This window comes from Otolemur garnettii, unplaced genomic scaffold, assembly GCF_000181295.1.
Source record: "Otolemur garnettii isolate 467f Iridium unplaced genomic scaffold, OtoGar3 scaffold00062, whole genome shotgun sequence".
Lineage (NCBI taxonomy): Eukaryota > Metazoa > Chordata > Mammalia > Primates > Galagidae > Otolemur > Otolemur garnettii.
The window spans coordinates 8,879,739-8,891,696 of NW_003852457.1; the positions used below are offsets into that span (position 1 = coordinate 8,879,739).

The 11,958-nt window shown below is 51.8% G+C and overlaps 1 protein-coding gene across 1 annotated transcript in view; it reads right to left on the minus strand.

Moving 5' to 3' along the window:
* GALNT9 (polypeptide N-acetylgalactosaminyltransferase 9) overlaps positions 1–11,958 on the minus strand; it is an 87,294-nt gene that overhangs the window by 25,732 nt on the left and 49,604 nt on the right. Inside the window, exons 3-5 of the mRNA XM_003792882.2 lie at positions 8,674–8,840; positions 7,081–7,255; positions 3,113–3,310 (exon numbers count right to left, since the gene is read on the minus strand). Coding sequence (XP_003792930.1) covers positions 3,113–3,310; positions 7,081–7,255; positions 8,674–8,840 — 540 coding nt within the window. The remainder of the gene's footprint in view (positions 1–3,112; positions 3,311–7,080; positions 7,256–8,673; positions 8,841–11,958) is intronic.

Consider the following 11,958-nt stretch of genomic DNA (forward strand, 5'->3'; position numbering starts at 1 on the left):
GCAACCTCTAAATCTTGGGCTTAAGCAATTCTCTTGCCTCAGCCTCCCAAGTAGCTGGGATTACAGGCACCCACCACAACGCCTGGCTATTTTTTGTTGCAGTTGTCATTGTTGTTTAGCAGGCCCTGGGCCAGTTTCAAACCTGCTGGTCTTGGTGTAAGTGGCTGGCGCCCTAACCACTGAGCTACGGGTGCAGAGCCCCTGCTGCGGAATTCTACGTGCTGCGAATCTCACAGTATGTGCTGGTTTACATCTGGCTTCTCTCAGACCATCATTTTGAGGGACACCCATATTGTTATATGAGTAACAGTAATAGTTTTTCCTCTTGGTTTCTGAGATGTACCCATTGTATGGATAGGCAGCCTCTGTGTAACTCTTCCCCTGTTGATGGACATTTGGGTTGTTTCCAGTTTGGGACTATTTTGAATAATACCATTATGAACATCCATGTATAAGCCTTTGTGTGGACATGTGTCACTTATTTTGGTGTTATTTATTTATTTGGAGACAGAATTTCACTTTGTCACTCAGGCTAGAGTGCAGTGGCATTATCACAGCTCACTGCAACCTCAAATGCTGCTTGGGCTCAAGCGATCCTCCTCCCTCAGCCTCCCAAGGAGCTGGGACTACAGATGTGAGCCACCACAGCAGGCTAAATTTTTTGTATTTTTAGTAGGAATGAGGTTGCTCAAGCTGGTCTGCTTGCTGCTCTGCTTGCAAGTTGCTAAGCTGGTCTCGAACTCCTGAGCTCAAGGGATCCTCCTTCCTTGGCCTCTCAGAGTTCTAGGATTACAGGCATGCGCCACCTCATCTGGCCTAAAATTTTTTATGGAGATGGGGGTCTCACTATGTTGTGCAGGCTGGTCTTGAACTTCTGGCTTTAAGAGATCCTCCTGCCTCAGCCTCCCAAAATACTGGATTTCAGGTCTGAGCTACTGCACCCAACCTGTTTTTATTTATTTGGGGGAAATACCTAGAAGTAGCTAAGCTATATAGAAAATATTTTCAACCTTTCTAAGAAACCACAACTTTCCCAAAGTTTTTGCACCAATTTCTACTCCCACCACGCACATGGACGTGTGTTCCATGTCCTCACCAATTAGTATCGCCATCTGCTCATTTCAGCCATTCTATTGGGTACATAGTAGAATCTCATTGTGGTTTTAATTTGCATTCCTGCATTGGGCAGCCTGTGGACTCTATTTTCTTTTCTTTCTTTTTTTTTTTTTGAGACAGTGCCTCAAGCTGTCCCCCTGGGTAGAGTGCCCATGGCCTCACAGCTCACAGCAACCTCCGACTCCTGGGCTCAGGTGAGTCTCCTGCCTCTGCCTCCCAAGTAGCTGGGACCATAGGCGCCCGCCACAACACCCGGCTATTTTTTTTTTTTTTTTTGGTTGCAGCCATCATTGTTGTTTGGGGGGCCCGGGCTGGATTCGAACCCGCCACCTTAGGTGTATGTGGCTGGCGCCTTAGCCGCTTGAGCTACAGGTGCCAAGCCGTGGGCTCTATTTTCTTTTGTGCAATATCTCTGCAACTTGTTCCATAGTTTTCAGTTGGGTTTTTGGTGTCAGGGTCAGTGGTGCCTCCTGTTGGATTCTCTAAATTTCCCTGGCTCCCAAAATGTCAAACAGAAGGCAGCTTTGCTGCTAATTGGGGATTATCAAGCAAATTTTTCACAAAGAGAAGCAACCTTCAAACCGTCACTCTCAGCCCAGAGCTCCTTTGTGTGCTCTGGGGCCTGGGGGACCTCTGTGCAGAGTTTTTACAGCAAAGCCCCAGAGCCCAGGCACCTGCCCCACCACTCTGTGGTCAGCATTGTCAGCTCCCATGAGCACCTAGAGCTTGTCCCTCAGGAAATGACCTCATGGGACCTGGGAGGCTGCCTGACACCCTTGGAACCCCTTTAGTCTCACAGTTTGAGCAGTTTCCTCTGTGATGGGTGCTTGGTGTGGGGCAGGGAACCCACTGCTTTGTCTTGTACAGTCCCTGACTTTACTGTGGAATGGCCAGACTGCTCTGAGACTGCGCTTATCACTGACGGTGCTTTGCCAATAGAGGGCAGGTGTACGCACAGGCCCAAGGTACCGGGCAGTGCCCGAGCCTGGCACCAGCTCCCTGATGAGCTGCCCACCTGCCCAGAGCACCATGAGACCCTCCTACTGAGAGACAGAGAACTGTCAAAGGCACAACAATGGATATATTGGTCGCTTATTGGCAAAGTGGCACTGTTTCAGCTGGGACACATCTGTCTGTGCAAATGAGACAGAGAGGGGTCCCAGACTGAGCTGCCGAGCCCCAACCCCCTGTGGGGAGACCTGGAGAAGGCTGGCTCAGGCCCAGGGACCAACAGGGTCAGGAGATGCACATTCATCCTAGGAAAATACCTCCGCCCAAGCTGGGCCCCAGGAATGTGGAATGTTCCGGGAGCCCTTGGAAGGTAGACTTCCTGGGACGTCAGCTATGGAGTCAGGGAGGGGTACAACTGTGAGGCTCATTGGTGACAGGAGTGGATAAAGTGAGCACCATATGGGAGAACTGACTGTGCACATAACGGTGAGTGCGAGGGAGAGACTGGGGTGGTGGGAACTGTGGCATCCGGAAGATGATGCCTGGTTGGACATGGAGGACATGGCTCTTCTGGACTCCAGCCTGAGGAGCCTCCTGTTGCCAGGGCTCCTATGTTTTAAGATATACTCCATTATGTATCTCTGAAATGCTAACAATCTCTCCTTTTGTATGTTTAAGGAGCTAATTCAAAATGAAAATAAATGCTTTCCAGGACACCCTGTGGGGGTCAGATTAGAGGCTGTGAGTCTCTTGTCTGTCCATTTCCTGCACGCTTCTCTCTGCTCAGGGGTGACTGTGCTGTAACCTTTCCCTCCTGCTCCTCATCTCTGTCTATCTCTTTCTGTCTGTCTGGCCTGGTCACTCTATCTGGTCACAGATCTGAACCAGCCTGCCCACCTGCCCGAGTCACCCATCTCTGGGCTGCACTGCACCCCCAGCAGCCTTGGGCCTCTGCTCTGACATTTGCTTCCATCATAGTGGCCACAACCCCACTTGCCCTGCCTGTCCTGGCAGACCCTGCTCTTGTGGCCCAGCATGGGCTCACCTGATGGGTGCAGACTCATCACCATGGTCCAGCCAGTCCTGTGGCGGGATGATGTACATGCACCAGAGGCCCCAAGTGTAACCGTGAGCGGCATTGGCGTACTGCTGCACCTCAAACGTACTGTACTTGATGTTGTCAATGGCCGGCAGGACAATCCGACGGTGGTCCTCCTGGATCCGCGTGAGGGCAGGCTCAGCCCTGCAGGAAGACACACAGGCCTATGGAAACAGGCAGGGGCTCGGGGCCTTCCCCACTCCCTGGGAGGGACCAGCTCTCCCAAAGGAGGGAAGTGCAAGGCCTACAGTGGGTCAGACGTCCAGCTAAGGGGTCTCCACAGGTTTGGCCACATCTGCCCTTGAGCTCACAGTTCAGCCTCTCTTTCAGCCCATCCCCACCTCTCTCCCCTCCTTTCCCACACCTATGGAAGGCGCGTTCCTTTGCAAGTATTATATGAGGATGGATCTATTATGTGCTACATTCTGCTTTAACAAATTGGAATAGATTCCCAGACTAAAAAGGAAAAGCAATCCATGCCCAGGAAGGCTACAACAGGCTACAAAGAACAGCTACCAGGTATTGTTATGCAGTAAAGAACCTACCCCAAAGTGTGCAGCAGTCCTGACTGGGGAGGGGAAATAGACAACAAGTATAAATAAATAATGGGACATGTCAGAGGTGGGTAGGCATCATGGGGAAGAAAGCTGGCAAGTGGGGTGGTCAAGAGCTTCAGATTAAACAGGGCATCCAGTTTGGGCTGTCCCGGCAGTGATGGGAAGGACGCGGAGGGTGCCAGCAGGTGTTAGGAGAAGCCACCCCACACAGAGAGAGGATCTGCACTGTAACCCTGGCATGTGATTTGGGGCCCTGGTCATGTGGCTGGAGCAGACAGACTGAGCGGTGATGAAGCCAGAAGTGGTCAGTGATGAAGACAGAAGAATACGGCCAGAGGAACAGGAATGTTCCACAGGGACCTCTGTATGGTCCTTACTCTTAGGAACTTTGCTTCTCCTGCAAGGGCAAGAGGTCTATGGAGCACCTGCCATCCAGGCTGGAACTCAGCCCAGCTGACCCACTGGTGCCCTAATGCAACAGTGAGGGACAGGCGGGGCCCAGAGCAGATTTGGGTCCAGCTAGGGGAGGGGAGAGGTCCAGACCCTGCCAGAGAGACCACATGGCTGCTCTCATCCCTTCGTCCCTCCTTCTGAGCAAGAACCCTGGCATTTACCTGCCTTTCTGCTTTGTGAGGAGGATTAATTAATTACTGTTAGAAAAGTGCTTTAAAGATGAAAAGCTCTTCGCAAATTCCATATCTGCTAACAAGGCAGGATCTTCTGCCGAGGCGATTCTGGGAGGGCACGGCTATTTGCAGATGGATAACTGGGTCTTCACTTGTGAAAATTAAAGTTGTAGCCCTTTAAAATTGCATTTTGATGTGATGGATTCATGGCTTTCCCAAACACCCTCCACACTTCCAGGATTGTATGCTACATCAGAGGGAATGGAAGGTCACCAAGTACTGTTGTCCAGTGCACAACCTATACAACAGTTTGGAGTGACTCTGGCGGGGTCAGATGGGATGTACGATGTCATATAGCTAATGACATCACATGTTGGAAGATGACAGATATCATGGGAAAAGAAGAGTTGCCTCAGAGACTGGCAGAGAAGAGAGAAGTGGGTGACAAGGAGGAGGCAAAGCAGAAAGAAGCAGAGTCTCACTGAGAACAACTCGTGGGCCTGGCTGGCTGAGACACCTGGGAAGCGCTTGCACTGGGGCAGAGGCTCCCTCTCACAGCAACACCTGCCCAAAGGTGTCAAACCATGGTCTTTGAGAGACTCCAAAAATGCCAGATCACCACTCAACCCAGCGGGAGACCTTAGGACCACACGCACACACAGTGGGATAGCCCAGGTGGCCTGAACCAACTGCCACAGCTCCCTGGTCTCTGCACCACTGGCCCATTTTACTCAGCCATAAACCCCCTCTGTGCAACAGCCACAGCCCTGTGGTTTCCCTCCAGGAGAGCATCACAGCTAACATTTTGGTTTAGCTTCAGAGTATAAAAAAATGAGCCAGCAGAGATGATATAAAAGACCTTGAGTTTTAGTTTCTCTAGAAAATGGGGCAAAATGGGCACAAGGGTCTTCCCTATGGCTCAGCTGACAGTGCTGGGGCCCAGCCCTAGTATAGGTCCCTGAGGCTACACCTCCACAATGTATCAGTCCTGGGGCTGGAGATGGGGTAGTCCTTACTTACCCACAATGGGGTTCTTGTGATAGACAAGAAGGGAAAAAACAGAAATGTGAGGAGGCCATGTGGGGACAAGGCAGAGGCTAGAGCTATGCAGCCAGAGGCCAAGGGACCCTGGAGGCCCAGCAGCTAGGATAGAGATGAAGGGGGGCCCTCCCCAAAGGAGAGGTCCATCTGGAGCCTGTGAGTGCAGCCTGGCCTGGAAGTAGGTGCACTTGTAATTAAGCTAAAGCTCTTGAGGTGAGATCACCTAGGCTTTAGGGTGTCCTTAAAGGAGAAAGGTAGGGGGAGGTTTGAGACTCAGGGAGAGGCCAGAGACCAAGCGTTCCTCAGCCCCAGCGGCTGGGAGGGCAGGAATGACCTTCCCCTAGAGCCTCTAGAGGACTCTCAGCCCCGGCAGACACCTAGATTTCAGACTGTGGCCTCCAGAACCATGATGGGCAAGTTTCTGTTGTTTTGAGCCCTCCCATTCCCCTAATGCAGGGCTTGTTAGGATGTCTGACCATGAGCTGCTCTCCACGCTCTGCCTCGTGGCTGAAGCCCATGCTCACGCCCCATGCGCCCAGAGCTCAGGCCCCAGTGCCTGGTACTTCTTTGACATGGATACTTGGTATCAGTCACACCCTCCAGGCTCCATCCACCACATGACCATGTTGAAACTACAAGGTGCCCCACGTGTGCACCTTCTGACGCCTCCTGAAGAAAAGCATTAAGGCTCCTGGGATGATCCCCTGCCCAGCCACTTGGCGGGGCCAGTGTGTCCTCCTTGCACACGTGCATCCCCTCAGCGAGGGTGTGCACATGCAGAACCCGGTGTTAGAAAGTGCTAAAAGTGAGACATTACAGAAAACCCCAGGAGCCACTAGCCTCTTTGCAGATCTCTGGGGTGCACCCTAAGTTCTGCCTGCATGGCCTCCTGCGTGCCCAGCTTCCGCAGCACCAGCTGCAAGGAAGTCCTCTCCAATACCTGGGGCAACACCGATTAGGGACTCGGCCTCCTCCTCGGCTGTGGTTCATTGGCTGGCCAAATGACACCATTCTTAGGCATAATCCATAGCCTCTGAGCATTGCAGCTTCTCCCAGTGTCCAAGGCACCCTGGGGAGGGGGCTCAAGGAAACTCCAGATCACACAAACCCTGCATTTCCCGTCATCTCTTGGGAGAGCTGACTTTGCTGGTCTGGAGAAAGAAGGGGCAGGTCACTGCCTGCAAGGTCAGCACAAGCCCGGGGCTGGAACCTAAGGATTCATGGAGGAGTGGGCACACCCCCAAGTCACCTTCACACCTACTTATTGAGTGACTGTGGAACCCTCACCCACACTTCTTCCCCCACACGAGAAGTGTAGACACTTTGATTTGGAGTTTTCCACAAGGATGGGAAACTGCCTCCCCCTCAACAAGCGGGTCAAACCTCTGGCCTGCTCAGAGCCGGGCTCTGGCCCGACAGGACCTGGCAGACCTCAAGTCCCAGGCTTGCCCCAACCACGTGCAGTTCCTGTTCTACAGTCCCAGCTACAGGTGTGGAGCCAGCCTCACACATACACGTCTAAAGGACACGTTTAGGGCACAGGCCAGGGCCTCCCCTCCTCGTAGTTTCTGTGTTCAGGAGCTGCATGTTAGGGGCCCCATGGTGGGACTTGGGGCTCTTGGTCCCCAGCTTCTGGGGGCAGGAGACCAGTCCGACCAAGACCAGCTGTCCAGCCTGCCCTGGCCCTTACCAGCCTGTGTTGAACTCAACGTGGGCATCAAAGAAGCCGACAACTGGGGCAGTGGCCACCTTCCACCCCTGAAGCCGTGCCCGAATCAGGCCTTCCCGCCGGCTGTTACGCACAATCTTCACGAGGCCTGGGTACCTCTTGTTCACATACTGGTCCAGGTTGAGCTTTAGTTCCACTGTAGGGACACAGACATGGGCCTGAGAATGTGGCAGAAAACTGGGGTTGACACACTGTGTGCCTGCGGGAAGCAAAGCTTCATGGATGCTTACAGAAGACCCACTGTAGCTGGACATGGCTCAGTGCACTGGGGAGCCACAGAGGTTCTGGCAGGAGAGACCCAGTGAACAGGAAACAAACAAACAACAGAGTGAGTGCTGCACAGACAGGAGATGGCAGGACTGAATCATTCAGCTATAAAAGGAAATGACATCCATTGACGAGAAATGGATAAACAAAACATGGTCCCTCCTGCAGTGGAATCCATTCAGGTTTAGGAAGGAAGGAGACGCTGGCACTTGCAACCACACAGATGGACCTGGAGGATGCTGTGCTAAGGGAGATAAGCCAGTCACAGGACAAGTGCTGTGTGATTCCATTTGCGTGCAGTCCCTAAAGCTGTCAACTCAGCTAGAGAAAGTGATGGGGGATGTGGGGGATGGTGCTAGGAATTAATGGGGATGGAGCACCAGCGTGGAAGGTGAGAAAGTTTTGGAGGTGGACAGTGGTGATGGTTGCACAATGTGAGTGCACCTAATGTTGCTGAATATACACTTAAAAGTGGTTAAAATGATAGATTTCACAATGTATATTTTATCATATTTTTTTTAAAAAAGAAATGAAGCACTAACACATGGTACAATGTGGGTGACCCTCCAAAGCCCAATGCTGAGGAACAGAAGCCAGACATGAAAGGCCACAGGCTGTGTGAGCCCACCTGCATGGACCATCCAAAGCAGGTGAGTCCATGGGGCTGGGCAGGGAGGGAGCAGCCTCATAAGGGAACACAGCTTCCTTCTGGGGCAATGGAGCCACTTTGGGACAGGGGTCTGCATGGCTGTGAATGTACTGGATGCACTGAATTGCTCACTTTGAAACAGCTCATTTCACCTTACAAGAATTTTAACTCAAGGAGTCACGTTAGAAAACAGATGGGGCCCTTTAAAAGTAGAGGCTTCCTTAGGGCCAACCCCATGGCCAAGTATAGGATGGCAGAGGTGGCCTGCCTCCCCCACCTGGTGCAGCCAGGAAGCAGGCCCTCCCCACCCTCCCCTCTTCCTGAGAAACGCACAGAGGACCCAGTACCGACAGCCTTTCTGGTGACTTTTGCAGTGGGTTGAATGGTTCTCTCCACCCAGAACCTGAGAACTTGACCCTATTTGGAAATGGGGTCTTTGGAGTTGCAACTAATTAGGGATCTTGAGATGAAATCATCCTGGGTGGGCTCTAACTGCAGTGATGAATGTTCTTATACCAAAAGGCGAGGATGCAGACACAGGGAAAAGCCGTGTGACAACACAGGCAGAGGCAAGTGCTGTATGACCACAGGCGGGCGACGCGTGACTGGGCACCGCACCATGCCACCATGCCACTCACCATTGTCACTGTTGTCGTCCACCAGGATGACCTCCTTGAGGAGCTGGGAGGGTGTGTGGTTGATCACGCTGTGCACAGAGCGCAGGATGACCGATAGGGCCTCATTGACGAAGATGAAGACCACAGAGACCTGGGGCAGGTCTGGGGAGTACGTCATCTGTCTGCACCTGAAGGACACAGGGTTGTGAGGAGCTCAGGGCTGGGAAGCCTCTGCAGGAGGCCATATACATGGGCCTCGGCCCCACAAGCAACACAAGAAGAGAGCCACATTGTGGATGGCCTAATATCCTAAGAGAAAACAGCACAGTCACTTTAGGAGTCATAATTCCCATGCTTTAAGCCTGAGCCCTCCAAGTCCAGGCTGCAGAAGTGCCAGCTTACAAGCCTCCTCCCTCTCCATGCGTTGGAAAGACTTGGAAGGGAGAGGAAGGGGCCTCGTGGTCCTGTGTGGGCCTGAGCTCACCACTCCTTCCACCTCCCACCCAGCCCCAGCTGTGCCCCAGGCTCTGGGATCTGGTCTTAACTCTAGACAGGTTGCACCAACCATGGGAACCCTGTACCCAGCCATATCCTGTCACCTAAAGTTACATCTAGGTAGATAACGCCCAGGAATGTGGGACCCTGCACCAGCAGGGTGACTGAGGTGGAGAGACATCTTCAAAGGGAAGCCTGGTTCGGGAACCAGCAGCCCTGGGCTCCATTGTACCAGCTTAGGAGCCAGGTGGAGCTGGGCGCAGCTCCCAGGACCACCTCTGCCTAAGGGACCTTCACCGAGCCCCACTAGAAAGTAGGATCTGGGAGAAAGATCTTCTGTCAACTCTTTGTTAGAAGTCAATTCTCTCTGGCCACTTCCAAGGCCACCTTGCCTCTTCTTTGCCCAAACTCTTTCTTAATCAGGACACCACAGTCTTCAAGGCCTCTGCGAGCTGCAGGTCCCAGTGTCCCCTAGAATGCACAAGAATTAAGGCTTCTCTGAGGCCAGCCTGCCTGGGTGCCCAACATCAGCTGTCGAGGTGGTCAGCTCCAAGAGATGTGTCCCCAGGATGATACGACTGCTCTGGTGCCCAGCAGGGGTTGGCTAAACCCAAGTTCCAACCCCCCAACAGCACATGGATGCCCAGGCCTCTGTGGTGGGAGCTGGTCCTGGGCAAGACTACTAGGAGTTGTCCTCCCTCCCAGACAACTCACGACAGGGGCTGGGGTCCTCAGGGAGGAAGGATGTCCTGGACATCTGAGAGCCAAAGGGAAAAGGGATGATCTGCTGTAAGAAGTGGGCTTCTCTCAAAGTCTGAGTATGTTTTCTTCAGCCAAGGTACTTTGGAAATATTGTTGAAATTTTCTGAAGAGCAAAATCTCTCTTTTGAGAAACATTTCCTTAGGATCTCTCAAGAACCATTTCTTTAAACAAAGCTTCAGAGGGAGATTTTTATAGTCCCGAGAAATTCCAGTCTCAGAAATTCCTTTTATTTAGATGAGTCTGACTATTTAACCGTCTATGTCAAAATGTTTCTGGTCACATTGAATTGCATTATATTATTGTTTTTATAGTTATTATTATGATACTAGATACAAGAGCGTGGGCAGTGAGATGGGTCCTTCCCAGGTGTCTTCCATGCTGTGCCACTTGGGGTTGTTTCACCCTGGTGCTCACAGAAACCTGCATGTGGTGACCTGGTTCAGGCAGGTGTTTCTTCTGTCTCCTGGGGACATTTGGGGAAGTGAATCTGCCACCCAGTGCTCAGACCTGAGTCCTGTGGAGTCCACTCCTGGGTCCAAGACGGCAGCTCCAAGTCCAGCCAGCAGGAGATAGACAAGGAAGGAGAAGGTCACATACCATGTCCACCTGCATTCCAGTGGCCAGAGGTGACCACGAGGCCACAGCTCCCTACGAGGGATGCTGGGAAACGGTCTGCATTCAGCTTGAGCCCAGATAAATTTCAGAGTTCTACTAGGGAGAAAGAAAGGCAGAAAAAATAGAAGGGAGGTGATATTCAATCTTTGCCACACACAGACACACAAGGGGTAGGGGCAGGGGAGAGGGGAAGGAAGAGAAGGAGGGAGAGACAGACAGAGATGATTCTTTTTTTTTTTTTTCAGAGACGATTCTCTACTTTGCTTTCTTTTTTTTAACATTTATTATTATGATGATGATTATTATTATTTTGCAGTTTTTGGCCAGAGCTGTGTTTGAACCCGCCACCTCCGGCATATGGGGCCAGTGCCCTACTCCTTTGAGCCACAGGCGCCACCCTCTACCTTGCTTTCGTCTCATGATGCATCCTCTACCTCATTCCTTGTACGTGTACGCTCATCTGCATTTTTATTGTTTGTTTCTCCTGAGTTTCTCTATTTCATTTCTGAATTAATCTTATCAACAGTAAAACTGAGACCTAACAAATACACGAAGTCTCCCTCTGACCTCCACCATCTATCCCTACACCTGTCCCCTAGGCTGACACTGATAGGAGTTTGACAAATGTCCCTGCTGATGTCTCCCTACAAAATGCTGGTGTGGAGGTGCCTTTCCCTTTTCAGACAGATGTGGTATCTCCAGTAGTTGTGACTTTATGACTTGTTGCTTTGACTCAGCGTGATGCCCGGCAACACATTGGCAAAAGGATGACGACTTGAGGACTATTTCAGGTTCCGGCTTGGTCAAGGCCTGGAGTCAACAGGTGCCACTTACTGCCATGCAGAACTCAAAATGAGGCTCCCAAATCAGAAATACCAGGCACGCCGAGGGGCCCCTCTCCTTGTAAGCCCTTCTTGTACCATATGCGTGAGTTATTGTAACAACAACAACAACATAATGCCATTCAGTGTTCTCTGAAGAGCAGCGGTGCATGAAGAGCCCATTGTATTTATCTTCTGAGCCTTGGGGACACCACTGGCTGCTGATGGAACATCAGTCAAATAAGAACTTTCCAGCACACTTCCTCCCCTGGCCTGATGCTGCAAGGATCAGGGTCTGGGGGACAGGCTGGTAGAGGGGAGACGCAACCAAGCCCTGCCCACTGCCACAGCCCCCTCAAATAGCCCGAAAGCAAACTACACAGGCAAGGATTATTATTAATACACGGTGGGGACTCTTACATGGGTTGGACATACTTATTACTGGACTGAGACTTCATTATCTGAAGGAGCGGAACACTGTGACCCAGATCTCATCAGGACTGAGGGAAGAGTGTCCCTTAGGTGGAGCTGAATGTGCAGTGGCGAGGGGGAGGGCAGGGGCAGATAGTTTCGGTTTTCAGGATCATGGTTTCAATAGTCATTGTTGCAAAC